Source organism: Camelus ferus, chromosome X, assembly GCF_009834535.1.
Source record: "Camelus ferus isolate YT-003-E chromosome X, BCGSAC_Cfer_1.0, whole genome shotgun sequence".
Lineage (NCBI taxonomy): Eukaryota > Metazoa > Chordata > Mammalia > Artiodactyla > Camelidae > Camelus > Camelus ferus.
The window spans coordinates 93,526,008-93,541,827 of record NC_045732.1 but is presented as its reverse complement, the minus strand read 5'-3'; the positions used below and the strand labels follow the sequence as shown (position 1 = coordinate 93,541,827).

The following is a 15,820-nucleotide window of genomic DNA, read 5'->3' as shown; positions in this document are numbered from 1 at the left end:
GACACTAAGTGAAGAGCACAGAGAACTATACGAACTGTTTGATCTCCGTTAAGTGAAAAGGACTATAAGGAACTACAACAACATATTAGCAATAGTCATCTCAGGACAGTAGAATTGGCGTAGTTTTCCTTTTAGTCTTCATATTTGTTGTTATTTGAAAATTGAGTATGCACTATTTTGATAGTCAGAAAAAGAAACTGGGTTCAAGGCAGTGATAGAGAGGTAAGAGTCATGCCCAGAAAAAGACTGGAAGGATATACGAGATACTCTTACCAATGGTCATGTCTGGGTGGTGGGGTTATGTGTGGTTTTCATTTCTTCCTTTATGCTTTTCTCTATTTTCCTAGTTTTCTACAAGGAACATGTGTAGCTTTAACAATAAAAATTGAAGGGCTATTTTCAAGTTTAAAAGACAGGGACAGCGGTCCCTCATCAAATAAATATCCTCTCCTCTCAGTCCGGTCCCCCCCCCCCTTGTCTCCCTGCCAGGCCCAAACAGCACTCTGCAGATGCTCGGATGTGTATCCCAGTGGGGAGACCATTTTTAGCTAATGGGGAGGGAATTTAGCAGGCCACAAATTATTCTTCCTTTTACATTTCAAACAAACCAGTCATTTGTTTGTTTAACTAACAGACTGCAGGATACTAATAAATTAAACCACTGGAATTTCAAAAGTCTTGACTTTCACACCAGGGAGACAAGGAGGGGAAGGGCTGTGGGGACTGGTGAAGGTTTTGGAAGGTTATTCCTGAGAGGCAGAGGACATCAAACCCCTGCCAGAAGCCAAGGACTGCGCTTTGAAGACCTGGGCCATCCTGCTGTTCTGCTATCATCACCTCTCTTTTCCCCTTCCCTGCTCCAACCCCTTGAGATGTGAGAATGACAAGTCTTCCTAGATTGCCCTGGGCAAATCCTGGCCTGGCAAGTCCCCGCCCCCGTGACCAACAGCACCTATCTGCAGGGCAGTCCAGGGCTGGGGGTAGAGCTGCCCACCCCATAACTGTAAATGGTCCCTCTCCCCTCCACCTTCTGGGTGTGTCTAGCTTTGCATCTTGCACGCCTCTTTCATCCCAAATAATGAGCTATGAATGCAGGAGGTGCTTTTAAAAATATCTGTCTAGGCTGAGAGCTTTCTGTGCATGGAGAGCTTGGTGAGAGAGAGACAGAGAACAAGGAGAACATTCAACTCAGCCTGGCTACCCAGCCCCCCAGCCCAGTTTCATAGTCATGGCTGGTTAATGGAGTTGATTGCCAGGGTGCAGGGAAATGGTTCCTCCCACAGATCGTGTTTCCAGCCAGAGTCTGCTGTACCTATTAGCACCAAAAACTATCCCAGAAGAGGCCCTTTTTCCCCCTCCCTAAAGGAATAGGAAGTATTTGGATTCCCAGAAAAAAATCTGGTGAGGTGGGAGCCTTTGCCATGGGAGGTGGTAGACTTGGCCAAGCAAAGGAACACATCGCCCCCTCCCTGCCCAGGTCGGGGTGCAGCTCTATGGCAAAGGGCCAGCACCTCTGAGATGGGAACACCGGGTGGCTCCCTCCCCCAACTCGCCTTCCCTCTGTGCGCTGAGGTTCAAGCTACATTCTAACCTGCCTCTGTATGTGCATTTTCCACTCACATCCTCACCTCCAGGCCCTCTCTTCTGTTCCCTGAGCTCTTTGCTGAATGCCCCGCAGCTCCTAGGGGGTGGTGGGCCCTGACTCCCCAACACCCGGAGCTGGCGCCCTGACTCCCTGATCCTAAGAATTCTCAGACCGCAGGATGGGCAACTTCTGACAGTCCCCAGAGTGCTTAGCCCAACGCTCACCCAGAGGCCTCAGGAGCAGTGCCAGAGGGAGGGGCCCCGCCCTGTTTGTGCAGCTGGAGAAAAGGAGGCCTGGCAGGTAGGGCAGGGCAGGGCAACAGGGAAAATGACCACCCAGATGCCTGCCAGCACAAGGGGGCTGTGGAAATTAGACGCTCAGTGATGAGTGTCTGGAAGAAAAGACCCGGCGGGTGTCTAGGGAATCGTGATAAATGCAACCTAAGAAGAGGGCAGGAAACCAGTGCGCTCGCCCCATTGCTATCTAGCTCCCGTTCCAGTTTTCCATCAATGTGGAGCCTAGAGGTGGGGTCTCTCACGATGGCTGTCACAGACCCAGCCTGAGCCTGGGTTGCTGTCCCCTCCTACACTGCCCTGGGCCCAGCATTGAGGCGGGGAGGGGAGCCACTTGCAGCCTAACCCGGATCAGGTCAGCACATTCCGACACCCCCGGCAGGAAGGTGGGGCCCTGGCAATTAGATTCCAGCAGGAAACCTGAGGAGTCCCAAGGGGTCCATTTCTCTCTCCTCCTCCCTCCTCAGAGTGGACAGCAGGGTTTCTTAACCCCTTTTAAGTCATCTCCACTGGGCCAAGAGGATTTCCTCTCACTTGGCTTAACATAGATAGGATCCTGGAAACACCAGGGTTTTAAAAACGAATTTCAGTTTACAATGTGGAATATGACATATGCTTTTACAAACTATACTTCCTGGGATAGTCTGACGTTGACCTCTCTATCCTGAGTTCAAAACCGCTGTAATAAAGCTTAGGCCTTTTCTTCATCTGCTGTGAACATTTGCATCCTCTGGTATCTTGTGCAGTTAAGTCTTTGCAAGTGATGAAATGCAGAGTCCCAGGCAGATTATCACTAAACAACTGTGTGACACAAGCTGAGCCCTTCCCCTTCTCTGGACCCCAGTCTCCTTTTCCATAAAATGAGCATGTTAGAGTAGTAATAATAATAACTGTCATTTCTGGAGCACTTACTATGTGGGTACCACTGTAAGTACTCTACATATATTTTCTTACTCATTCCCCACAATAAGCTTACGGATGAGGTACTACTATTTGTCCTCAATTTACAGATGGGTTAACCAGGCCACTTCCTAGCTGTGTGAATTTGCCCCTGCTCTTCAGTCTCTCTGCACCTGACCTTCCTTGTCTATAAAATGTGGAGGAAGAACTGGCCCAGGGTCACAAAAGTAGTATGCGGTGATGCCGGTGTTTGAGTCCAGGCAGTCTGACACAGGAGCCTGTGCTTATAACCAGCATGCTCTAGTGTGGCCCACAGACGTGGGAGGCTGGTTCATTCAGTTATTCAACAAATATTGACAGAGCCTCCAATAGGAGCCAGGAACAGGTTTAGAGGCCAGGAATACAGCAACGAACAGGACAGCCATAATCCCTGTTCGCGTGGAACTCTGTCACACAGAGCTTGTCTCTTCCAGCTCCGAATGTGGGAATAAGCCAAGATAAATGTCTTGGAGTTCAATAAGGAGGTGTTCAAAAGGAAACTCCCCAAGGAACTCCTGTTGGCCAAGGGAGCCTATGGATGGGGACAAGGTCTTGCCTGGCGCTGTGACCTTGCCCTCTACTCCTTCCTGATCTTGAAGAGGCCAGGCTGGGCTGGAGCCGGCTCGCAGGGCTCCCTGCAGCTCTTCCCAATCCCACATGCTGTGACATCTTGTCTGCAGCTCAAAACCAGCTCTGGTAGAAACAATGACATCACGGAAATCGGCAAAGGCTACTTTTCTCCTGAGAGTGGGTTGTTAGAGGCTGACCAGCACACCCCCACCGGCAGCCTGTCTGAGACAGGTGGGCAACTGCTTCTCCCAGAGACGGAGGGATGAAACAATCGTACCCTGACCTTGAGAATATGCTAGCTGCCCTTCCCCTCCTCCTGTGCTGAGCTGCAATCCTGCTTCTCTTGTATGTGTTTTTTTTTCCCCCGAGTTCAACAGAGCCCAGTGGAGCCTGGAATCTTGAGCAGCTTCAAAGTAAATATCATTATGACCCTTTGTGCTCGTCCCAGGCATTCTCTGTTGCTGGCCCATTAGGAGGGCTGAGTCTTCTTGGGGCTCTTTCCCAGCAGAACATTTGCACGGCTGACTCTGGTGGTTCCTCTGAAGCCTCCTGAACTATATCCAGAATCATGGGATCCTAGTGATTTCCAAAGCTAAGGAACTAGGAGATTTTTACTAGGGGAGGAGAACTTCACCCCACTTGGTCATTGTTGTTAACCGTAGAGAATCTGTTGGAGAGGAGCCATGGGCCTAGTCACGCCCATGTGCCTATCCCTCTAAAAAGTTTATCATTTATTGATGCCCCTATGTATGGGTTATGCTCTGGATTCTTTCTCAAGCCCAGCATGCACATGCGCACATACTCTGCCAGGCTGGGGCCTCTGATCAGTGGCCCAGCACCAAGATACATGATGCTGTGATAAAAATATCCTAGGTCTCTGTTAATAACCAAAGCTAGTGTTACCATAATTTTACACTTAAAATGCCCTATCAATGAAAAAAAAAACCCTTTGGGGAAACACAGTCTATGCCCGAACACAATTGTTTTATAACAGTCATTAAGGAAGTAAACCTGATCATTATGCACAGATGGTAGGCGTCAGAGTATGCTCACTAAAGGTCCTGAGAGAGAAAAGGTCGCCTTCAACAGCCAAGCTATGGGCCCTTCATGAAGTCAGTGACAGTACCCAGCCCCCTGGCTGGGCTGAGATTGCAGTCTTAACACCACTGTAAGCAGCTCATGACTTTGGCCCAAATTGAGTATTCTCAGAGCAATGACAGGGTTGTGGGCCCAGCCAGAGAGCAGGATACATGAGTTTCTAGCTTTTTTTGGATCAAGGATGGGGAACGAAATTAATCCAGTCCATCCAAGGGGTGCACCTGCAGGGCTAAGAGGAGAGCTATTAGGGCAGCCATTTCCTGAAACTTAATAAGCGGGGAGAGTTGGAGAAGGGGTGACTCCTTGGGTGCGAAGGTCTCCTTCCCAGCCCTCCCCTCTTGGAGGGTCTGTCCCAGGCAGTCAAGCGATTCCATCCCAGCAGGTGCACACTGTGTGGGTAGGGGTTTACTATTTCTCCCACTCACTTTGCCTTGAGCTTGGCTTCTTATTCCTCTGGGCCCTAGGGGAGCCTGTGGTCCACATGTCCCATTACCCTACACTTCCACCCTCAAAGAGCCATTCTGACCTACATGTATTCCCTAAAGCTTTACTAGCCCCGCCCCAGGCTGCACTTGGTTGAAAGGTTGATTAGAGTGGGCCTGTCATTCCACTTCTTAGCCACTCAACTTTAGTACAGGTCACACAGAGCTCTAGGAGGAATGCCGAGGAAATCCAATGTTTGTGCGGAAGTTTTTCAGTAATCAAATATTATGTGAAGTAAGTTGGCCATTAGCCAAAGATGGAAAAGATTTGGCAGTCCTAATATTGGATGTGATAGTAGTTGGTCTTGATGTCCGTCACTATGACTTCTGTTTCTTTTGCATCCCTCTCCTAAGAGCGCCTCGCCACAACCGTGAGTAGACTTACAGCATGTGAAGAATTAACAGCCTAGATGTGGACTCCCAGGCCCATGATCTGTAAATCTGTGAAGCACATATTTTCATCACATAGGTTCCAAAGCTAGTGTGAGGGAGTAAGTCATTTCACTAATGAGTGAGCCTAGCTGACCTCCTGTCACCCATATTTAGAAGTGGCTTTGTTTTCTCTACTTGTCCTTGAGTGTACTCAAGGATCCAAGGAAGAGTGCTGGGGAGGAGAAGAAAAAAAAAAAAGAGTCCAAGAAAATGAATGACCTTTGTTAGAAAACAGAACTTTAAGCTACATTAGAAAGTAGAATATGCAATTCAGTAATGTTCAGACCCTCAACATGAATGAATTCCCCATCCGCTCTCTGTGAAAATAAGAAAAAGCTATTAGCCAAAGAGTGTGAGTGTTCCAACTGGCGTGAAAACTGCTGTCATTATGGTATTTAGACAATCATTAAGGTTTGGAGGTAGGTCACCGAAAATATGTAGGTATGCTTTATGGCACTGTACGGTGAAAATTATATGCTGTGATTGTGTTTGCAAACTTGGGATTATTGAAGGTCTAAGGAGAGATTCTTAAAGAATGTCAAGGAACTGCTGTTTCTCAGATTTGTCTATCTGGTGCCTAACAGTTTCCAAAGTGCTTTGGCATTCTCAAGAGATGTTGCTGGCAGCGGTTAGAGAAGCAGTGGCAGGGACAAAGGGTCAGGCAGACCTGGGTCCTTGTCCTGGCTTTGCCACTTATTCTGTGTTGCCTCAGATAAGTCCCTTATCCTCCCAGGTTTCTTGGCTCTGTCTGCTCCATGAGGATATGAATGCCACACGCTCTGTTCACTCCACAGAGCCCTGTAAGGACCCAAATTGCTGATACGGGAAAGTGTTTGAGAAGTATAGTGAGTGGCTCCTGTGGGGTTAATTCATTCATCCATTTCACATACATTATTGAACTCTGTGTGCTGCGATTAGTACCTTAGAGGTGACTCAGACATGGTTCCCACACTTGAGACTTAAGGGCCAGACAGAGATATATTTGAGGGGAATAAAAGAACTTTGCACACAGCTGTGTGGTGCCCGTGCTTGAGTTCAAACTGTAACAAGCTCAGCAGGGCTGCAGAGGAAACAGACAGACCCAACCCCAACCCACTGGCCATAGCTGGTAGGCAGGCATCTTTCCACGGCCATTGCCTCCCTCCCAGGCCTGCCCTGGCTCCTGTTTTCTGCAGTCAGAACAAACCTGACTAGAGTAGCTGAGCCGGCCAGCTCTCTTACAAAATTTCCACTGGATGTCACACAGCTCAGTCTCCCCCAAGGTATGGCTGCATAGGGAAAAATGTAATTATAGTCAGCTGCTTACAAAAATAAGCAGAGGGATAAAAGGGGGGGGGGACACTCTTGTAAATAGACCAGAATGACACACTATTTAACCTAATTACCTGCAAAGCCACATCCAGCCATTAAGGATCCATATTCTGTAATAGAATTTCCTGCAATGGAAATACTCACCCACGCACAGGATGTTGAAGCAGAAGCCCTGGCTGACTGACTTATTCACCAGCTGGTCAGGCAAGCTGTCAAACCCCACATGTCCAGCCAGGGGGACGGTTCGGCAACCTTCACCCTAATTTGGAAGGGGAGGGAGGGAAGAAAAGGAAAATATTCTTAAAAGCAATCTAGGTCTCACTCCCCATCCAAATGCCCTCTGTGCTGATAAGTAACACCTGTCTGGGGCCCATCTCTTCCCTTAGCTAGTCCCTGATCCAAAGCAAAATGACCTATCGGCTTAGAAATGATGGATTCTTGGGGACAGGCATCCTCAAGGCTCCACAATGAATATCACCACAGTGCCAGACAGAGAAAACTACAAAGGGGGCTTCTAGGGGCGGGAAAGGAGGGTTAGGAGATGAGAATGCTGGGGCCGGAAGTTCCCAGGCTTGAGTTAACTCTCGACTCAATCACATACAAGCTGGGTAACCTCTTGGAGACTCAGTTTTCCTCCAGGTCTGTCATAGGAGATACACCTTACAGGTGATTGGGTGACTCATATATGCTAATACATGTAATGAGCTTAGCATCATGCCTGGAACAGGCACAAGTGTTCAGTAAATATGACATAGGGACTTCAAAAAAGCAAGGGCATTCTGAGGATCTAACCAAGGTGGCACGGCAGAGAGGGTAAGAGAACAGGCCTTGGGAGCAGGCAGATCCGAGTTAGAGTCCCACGTCCTTTGCCTCTGGACATCGGACAAATTACTTGACTTCTCAGAGTTTCCCCCTCTGTAAAATCGGGAACTAGTAGTTACTACCTCACAGGATGGGTGTGAGGATTAGACAAGATACTGCCCCTGAGGGTGAGCACGGGGCCTAGTGTGTGACGAGCATCCCTGGACTGTAGCCGCTGTTCTTACTGCACCGTGACGTTATCCCGCCCCGCAGACCCCCGGACGACATGTGAGGCCAGGGAACACTTTTGGCTCCCTGCCCTCATGCTCCTTCCTGTTCCTTTGTCTCCATAGGGGGCAGGCAAGTCATTCGCAGCCTCAGAAAGCAGGGGGCCTTGGCTTTGCCTGCAGGTTCCAAAGCTTCCTATTGTTAATGGTTTTACAAAACAGGGAGAACCTCAAACAGGCTTCCAAGGAGCCAGGTAGACAGACCAAAGGGCCTGCATATACTCAAGAAGCGTGCTAAGGGCAGAGAGCCACAAGGGAGGGGCGCAGGGCCTAGGGGAAGCTGGAGGCAGCCAAGCTGGACAGGAGAGGCAGGCTGTGCAGGGAGTCAGGGCTTCTGTTGGGTGGGGCCCCACCAAGATTCCTGTCACCAGAAAGGCACCAAGAGCAATTCAAGAAGGGCGTGGCTAGTGCCAGGAGGCCTGCGCCAGCATCCCAAGCTGTGCAGCTGGCAGCTCTTAGGGTGAACAGGATCACTTCTAGACTAGGCCCCTGAGGGTATGCCTCCACACTGAGAGGGAGGAAGGGGCGGCATTGGTGGGGGAGCCCCTCAGCAGCTGGCATTGTCAGAACTGGTTCCCAGATAGCCCTGCACCCAGCTTGGGATCCCACTCCCACTGGTGTCATCAGATCCTCCAAGAGCGAGAGACAGGGCCGGTGCCAGTGACTGCCATCTGGCAAGATCGTTACCCCCACACATCTCACCCCACACACTCCCAGTGGAGTATTCTCGACAGACAACCATATGCCATCATTCCGCCCTGGTTGATGCATTCTGGGCCCCAGAGGGGTACCTGAAGACAGCTGGGTTTCATGAGTGGCCCGCGTCACTCAGGGCTTGTTCTGCATTCACCCCCTTTTTGCTTCCCCTCACCCCTTTCGCCTTATTTTTATCAAAGCAAACAAAGAAAGATGTGAGTTTTTGCTACTGTTCGAACACTGCAGGGGAGACAGAGACAGGAGAGCCAATATGCTTTCTCAGTAGAGCCTCCTACATAGCAGGCATCGGAAATTGGGGCAGACTCAGAGTGGGGGTTTCCTGAGCCACATTCTATCGCCCCTGGCTGCCTCTTCTGTCTCCAAATTCAGCACCAGGAAACTTCAAGTGCTCCAAGGCCTCTGGTCCAAGTGCCAAAAGGTAAGGAAAGGGAATGTTCAAACTCAAGACAGCGGAGGGCAGTGGGGAGGACTCCACGTCTTACTCTTAAAGATTTATTTCATTGTCAAAGACTCACCAAGCCCCTCTGTGTGCCCACATTATCTCCCACCTAGCACAGCGCTGTAAGAGCCCTAAAGAGCGGAAGAAAGAGTATGGCCTTTATTCCCTAGGCCACAGGCTTTGAAAGGGGCATCTTGAGCGTTTTGAGCATGGAGGACCATGAAACAAGTAGTGTTTTGAAAAGATCATTGCAGCTGCAGGGCGCTTGACTGATGGGAGGAGAGAGGGAGTAGGGGCAGGAAGACATATTAGGAGACACCTCCAATAACGTTGAGCTGGTAGAGGGACAGTCAGGCATTGTGACAATGCTGGTTGAAGTAAACTGATCTGTCTTGGGACTCAGGAGGGAAGAACAAATCTGAGAGCCTTCCTAAAGAAGGGAGGAGACAGTGAGTGATGGGGCAGAGGGAGTCGGGGAAGGGCGGTGAAAACTGTAAGGCTGCAGGGTCCAAAGCCTGGGAGCTTTGATGGACCAAGGACAGAAAGAGGGAAGCCAGGAAAGGGTGCTTTAGTGGAAAAGTCGAGGATTCTGGTTTTAAACACCTAAATTATTTTAAAATTACATTTATCAGGTTTTTTAAAAGAGTAATCAATGCTCACTATAGAAATTTTAGAACATATGGAAAATTATAAAGAAAAAAAATCACCCATAATATCACATCATTCTCCAATGATAATCACTGTTAATATTTATATGTATTTCCCCACAGTCTGTATACTTTTTTCTAACAAAATAGGGATAATCCTGTATATTCCTTTCCATTACCTGGCTTAATAACATGACACTTCATATGGTATGGATGTTTTCTTAAGTAATTTAGCATACTTCCAAAACATTACTTTTTTGGCCACATAGCATTCCATTGTAGGAATTCACCACATTTTCTTAACCAATCTTCCACTGCTAGACGTTATCATGTTTCCAAGTTTTTAACATTATAAATAATAATTCTTATTCTTACAAGTTTGCATAGTCTCTGATTATTTCCTTCAGCTGAATTCCTAGAATTAAAGCCTGCTGGGTCCAAGGGTACACACATTGGAGAGACTTTGGTACACACTGAGAATCAACAGAGAATAGTACAAATGTTTATTTCCAACACAGGATGCGAATGTCTGTTTACCCATACTTTAACCAGCACTGAATTTCTGAGGCTTTTTAATCATTTTGAATTGAATCACTGAAAAATGATACCATGTCACTTAATTTGCATTTTATTATTTAGAGTAAATTTGTTTTATTGTTTAACTATGTATGTGTATTGTGCGTATGTACATGTGAGTTACCAATCATGTCTTTGCCTGTTTTTTAAAAAATAAGTGCTTATCTTTCTCTTCTGGGTTTGTAAAAAGCATTTTATATATTAAGGAAAATGAGATAGTTTTGATTTTACGGTGAGATATCCAGGAAATGAAACCCAGTAAGCACTTAGCAACATGGGATTGTAGCCTCAGGGAGAATTTGGGACTGAGATATAAATTTAGGAGTGAGAGGTATGAAACCAGATATGTTCTCCAAGAGATAACACAGGGAGAAAAGAACTAAAGATTGAATATAAGAAATGACCACAAGTAAGGAATGTAAAGATGAAGAGAATTCTCCCAAGAAGGGGAAATGATCAGAAAAGTAAAAGATGACCCAACAGTTTTCTAACACCAGAGGCCAAGGTTGAAGTCAGGAAGAATTACGGAGAAATGACCATGATCTGGATTTGGTGAAGGCCATTAGTAAGTTTTAGAATCCATTTTTTTTCTGTATCTTTTTACTCGGTGTCCAATACACCAAAATTAACTGGATGGTTTGGGGACTCGGGGACATGGGAGCTGGGTAATGTGTTTTCCTTGCTAACGAAGACTTAAGCAGCAAACTTTATGTCTCAATCCTGGTAGTTGAGAAAGCTTCAAAAATGAATTTGTATATGCAGTTCCTGCTTTAGGAAATCCTGTCTTAGCGAGCACCATTCACTCCCGCTTTGATGAATCTTAGATGTCAGGGTCATAATTATGAATATCAGTCCTCATTGTTCAGAAGTAAATATGTAGAGGTGAAAAGGACAGGACATTGGACTGAATGTACACTGACCCCAGGACAGCCCCTGGAAGTTTCTTCCCTCCTCCCTCTCTAAACCTCTGATAGCTTATCTCTTTCCTCTTTCTTTTAAGGTGGCCTGATTAATTGAGGTCCTGATTACTCTGATTGCAGTTAAGTGTACGTTCCCTGGATTATAAAGTGCACAAGAGGAAATGGAATTGGCAACTTGGCCCAGCACATCTGACACTAAAACCTCAAGTTATCTTGAGTAGAAAGTGGTGCCACGTTCCACGCTTTGAACCAAGATGCTAGAAAGGCCACAGCCACCAAAATGTTAAATGGCCCAACTTCCATGACCCAGCAACCTCCCCTCAGAATCTGTTCTACAGAAACTCACATGTCTGTACAAAGATCCATGTACAGTACAAGGAAATTCATCATAGCATTCTTTATGCTGAAAAACTCAAAAAACCTACATGTCAGACAATGGGAAAATATTTAACTAAATTATAGTACATGCATATTCTGGAATATTCTGCAGCCATTAAGAAGAATGCAGGAGGTCTATAGGTACTGATGGGAATATCTCCAAGACATATTATAATGTAGAAAAAAGAAGCTGCAGAACGATAAGCGCTGTATAAGCCCATATCTGCAAAAAAGCTTTGTATGTGTGTATTTGCACATAAACGTGTGTGAGTGCAGGGAGGGGACTGCACTCCCTCAAACCAAGAACTGTGGCTACCTCAGGGGAGGGGACTGGGACGAGGAGCTGACTCGGGGCGAGTCAGTATTCTTCTGCACTGTTTGATTCTTTTACAGCATGAATGTATTCACACATTACCTGTGTCATTTAAAAACATTTTTAACACACAAAAAGAGCATTCTCACTCAGCTTTGCAGCAGGGGTAATTGGGAGGCAGAGTCTGAGAGGAGCTAAAAAGAAGGCAAAATGAAAGCGGGCTCAGGAGAACTGGGAGAGCCCCCCCCTCCCCACCCCAATTACACTTCCTGTTTTCTGCTCATCTGCAGTCACCTGCGGTTTGGAAATACGTTATACCACATTTTGTATCACAGGCAGAAACATCGCTCTTTCTCTTCCGCCTCCTCCCCTGAGGACACACCAATTTTGTGTTTTAACTGAATATTCGAAGGTTCGTGTTATGAAGAAGGGTGAGAGCGGTTACAGCTGCACATCTTTCTCCCACTGTTGTTATTCTGAAAATAAAGTGTCCCATATGCACCCAAGTGTGCAAGTCCCCCTACCTCCTTTCCAACTTCTGTGGTATAGGAAGCCAGCCGGACATGAGGCCTCTGGGACCTGACGGTGCCTCTGTGTCAATGGAGAATTTCCTGCCTCCATTGAAAACTGGGGTGGCCAGGTTAGTAGCTGTCATTCCGAAGGGCAAGACCAAAGAAAAAAGTTTGGAACTCACGGCCAGTGACCAGGCTTACCCTAAACTTCCTGCTCTGGCCTTGGCACGGAGATGCTAGGAAAGGACCAAAATACTGAAATGGGATTCTCTCTGGCAGCCTCCTGTGTCACTTGCTGGTGGGTCTGATCTCCCACACCTTCCCACTCTCCATCTCCACCCCCAGCTCTGAATACTGGTCTCTGAGAGACCCTGCAAATCTTCAGGATGTTCAAACTCAATGAATAGTTCAATGATGCACAATGAAATATTAAGTGGCTGATAAAAAATATATTCTAAGACTATTTAATGGCATGGGAAAATGATCACCAAATACAGTTAGACAAAAAAAAAAGCCTGTATATACAGGACCATCCCAATCATGGGGGAAAAAAGTATATATGCATTTTTAAAAGCTTGGAAGAATATATACCAATATGGTGACAATAGTTACTTTTGGGTGGAGGGGCTGCAGGGGTTGCTGCTTATCTGTTTTCCAAATTTTCTACAGTAAGCGTATTTTATTTTTATAATCAGAATTCAAACATTATTTTAAAACGATTCTATGATGATACTTTCTGAGGCAGGAAAGTGGCCTCAGATATTTTAGCAAAATCTTCAGTTATGACCATAAACGTGCTTTACATACAGATAATCAGAAAATGCAGTTAAGTAGTCAACTTTCAGGCAGTTTTATTATATACAAAACATTTATTTTACAGATAGTATAATAAAACCTTATTATTCTCTTCATTATGACATTTATGTGTAAAAAGACATATAACATTATTGTACAGTACACCTTCCATGTGAACCAGAAGGCAAATCACATATCCTGAAACATGTAGCAAAAAGTCTTGAAACAATCAGGTGGGTGATAGCTCTATCGGCTGCTTCCAGTGTTGTCAAGAGAGTGGATGCCACTCATTATCCTGTATTATTAGTCGTAAGAACCACAAAAGCACTGACAAGTTCTCAGAGGTTAAAAAAAAAACCTCCAATATGTCTAACACATCAAATGTCAGGATTTCCTTCATGCTGATTCAGCAGGGCTGAGAGGAAACTGACAGTAGTAGCGATGCCCTGAACTGGGAGAGAAAAAGCAGGGGGTCTTTCCAAGGAGAAATAAAGCCTGCAAAAGCTAGCAGCACTCCTTAGGGGCCCCAGAAATGCCTTTCAGTGGGGGAGCAGTTTAGGGGAGCAGTTTAGGGGACCCTGGGGAAGCATAAAGGAAACCATCCTCACCATACACAGAGAAGGTCCGTTTTTGGCAAATCAATCAGATGGAACTCTGGATTTTAATACATCAGATCAATTCCAGAGTGGCCTTCCATTATATAAAAGGATTCACAGCAGGATTCTATTAAATAGCCAGCTCTCCTAGTGCATTTAAAAGGGGCTTCACAGGTAACTATATTCAATATCTTGTAGAAACCTATAATGAAAAAGAATATGAAAAGGAATATATGTATGTATATATATGACTGAAACACGATGCTGTCCACCAGAAATGGAACAACATTGTAAACTGACTACTTCTATAAAAAAATAAAAATAAAAAGGGGATTCAATTCAATAAAAAATAAAATAAAATAAACAAAAGGGGGTTCAACAGACAAAAATCTGGCAGTTATGTACCTGTACAGGTAGACAGTAGCTCTATACACCTACACGGACAGACAGGCAATCTCTGAAGGGTTTTCTCTCCCAGTTACTGAGACCCTGCTGAGCTTAAAATACAGACTTGCCTTCTCTGCAACTCTCTCCCCACCCAGCTCAAGAAGTCAAAGCAGGGAAGGGGTGGAGTTAAATTCTGCCACCTCATTCGGAAGCAGAAGCAGTCAAGGACCTAAAAGAAATTAGGCTGACGACAAGGAAACGTAAGAACCGCACAATGTTCAAGCTGTAAACGCCCTTAAAGATCACCTAATCCACTCTGCTCGTTTTACAAAAGGGGAAACAGACTCAGAGGGAGGAAGTGACTTGTCCCGAGTCACAGAGTGATTTAGTGGCAGAGAGTGGTGCTGGGATCCAGGGCCTGGTCAAGCAGACTGCTGCTCTCAAATGGAAAAGCTGACTCAAGTGGCAGAGAGAATTCTTTCTGCTGCTAGAATTCAGGAACACTGGGCTTGTGGCTGATGCTGGTCGGAGGGAGAAGGGTCGTGGGGCCTGAGTCTGAAGCCCGTGGGCTCACCGAGGTGGCTCTGGCCCACGGAAGGCAACTGAAGCAGACGAGGCCAGGAGAGGCTGGCGCCGGCTTCCGCACCCTCTCCCCACCCCGGCTCATCTCCCTCTCCTCTCACTCAGCCTGGCCTCTGCTTAAGCGCCCCAGGGTTACATCCGACCGGCCAGATTCTAGGTAAAATATCTCCACCTCAGGACAGGGGTGACCCCTGCTCAGGGTGAATCAACTTTCCCACAAAAGCCAGACAGATCCCCTCCAAATCAGGCCATTTGACACAGAGTTTTCTAGGTGTTCTGGCCATTGTTATCTCCAATCTGTTCAAAAGAGAAAAAAGGTTTACTCACAGGCCTTTGGATGCGTGCCCAACTGTCCTCTGGGGAGCCTGAATTTGCCTCTGCCTCCATCTGGTCTCATTTAAAGGGGATCTGAAAAAACCCAGTTCCTGCCTCAGCGCCAGGGCTCAGCGCTGGGGCCTCTGCGGTGAAAAAACCAAATGCTACCTCACACTTCATCAGGGCCGTGAAAGCAGAGCTCTGCTCCTGTTACCCCAGCGCCTCTAGGAGGGGTCAGAGAGGGCCCTGGTGGGAGAAACCCGAGCCCTGGGTCCTGTCCCCAAGAAGGCCTGCAGATCTGTTCCTGGTCACCTTTAAGTGAGTGGCAGGGATGACCCCACTCCAGGGCCAGCGGAGGGCGTGCTACAGAATTCAGCAGATGGCTGCCTCAATGAGAAGACACCGCAGAAGCAGTAACATTATTTCTCTCCCTCCGGAGCATGTGGCCTCCTTCCTCTGTGCACGCAGCAGAGAAACCCACGGTTTCAAATCCCGGCAGCAGAAGCCTCCTCCTGCCAAACCAAGGAGGAAGGGTCTGTGTTTCTAATTTATTCTGCTCCCCCTCTCCAGTTGTTACTTAAAATAATCCATCATTACATGCTTGGTGGCTCCAAGATTTTTATTTAAAGCAATATGGGGAAAAAAAAAAAACCAGAAAAAGCAAGGAAGCCCACACGTAGCCATGACTGTGCTATCTGGGATTCAAGTTAAGGATCTTTTTAACATCAGAGAGTCTGCAAAGCACCCAGGTAGACTCTTCTCTACCCCATGAGTGTACTGGGGGCGGGGGTGCAGTCAAAAGAGGGGAGAGGGGACGTGGCAGGATTTTTATTTCTCAGAAACAT

The 15,820-nt window shown here is 46.8% G+C and overlaps 1 protein-coding gene across 2 annotated transcripts in view; it reads right to left on the bottom strand.

The window, feature by feature from the left end:
• SEPTIN6 (septin 6) overlaps positions 1-15,820 on the bottom strand; it is a 49,048-nt gene that overhangs the window by 27,292 nt on the left and 5,936 nt on the right. The window contains exons 1-2 of one of the 2 annotated variants that reach the window (XM_032476120.1): positions 14,988-15,103; positions 6,855-6,969 (exon numbers count right to left, since the gene is read on the bottom strand). In XM_032476120.1, the coding sequence (XP_032332011.1) occupies positions 6,855-6,969; positions 14,988-15,047 (175 nt within the window). In that variant the 5' untranslated portion in view covers positions 15,048-15,103. Of the gene's footprint in view, positions 1-6,854; positions 6,970-14,987; positions 15,104-15,820 lie in introns of those variants that run through there. The other variant, XM_032476121.1, reaches the window with a different exon arrangement.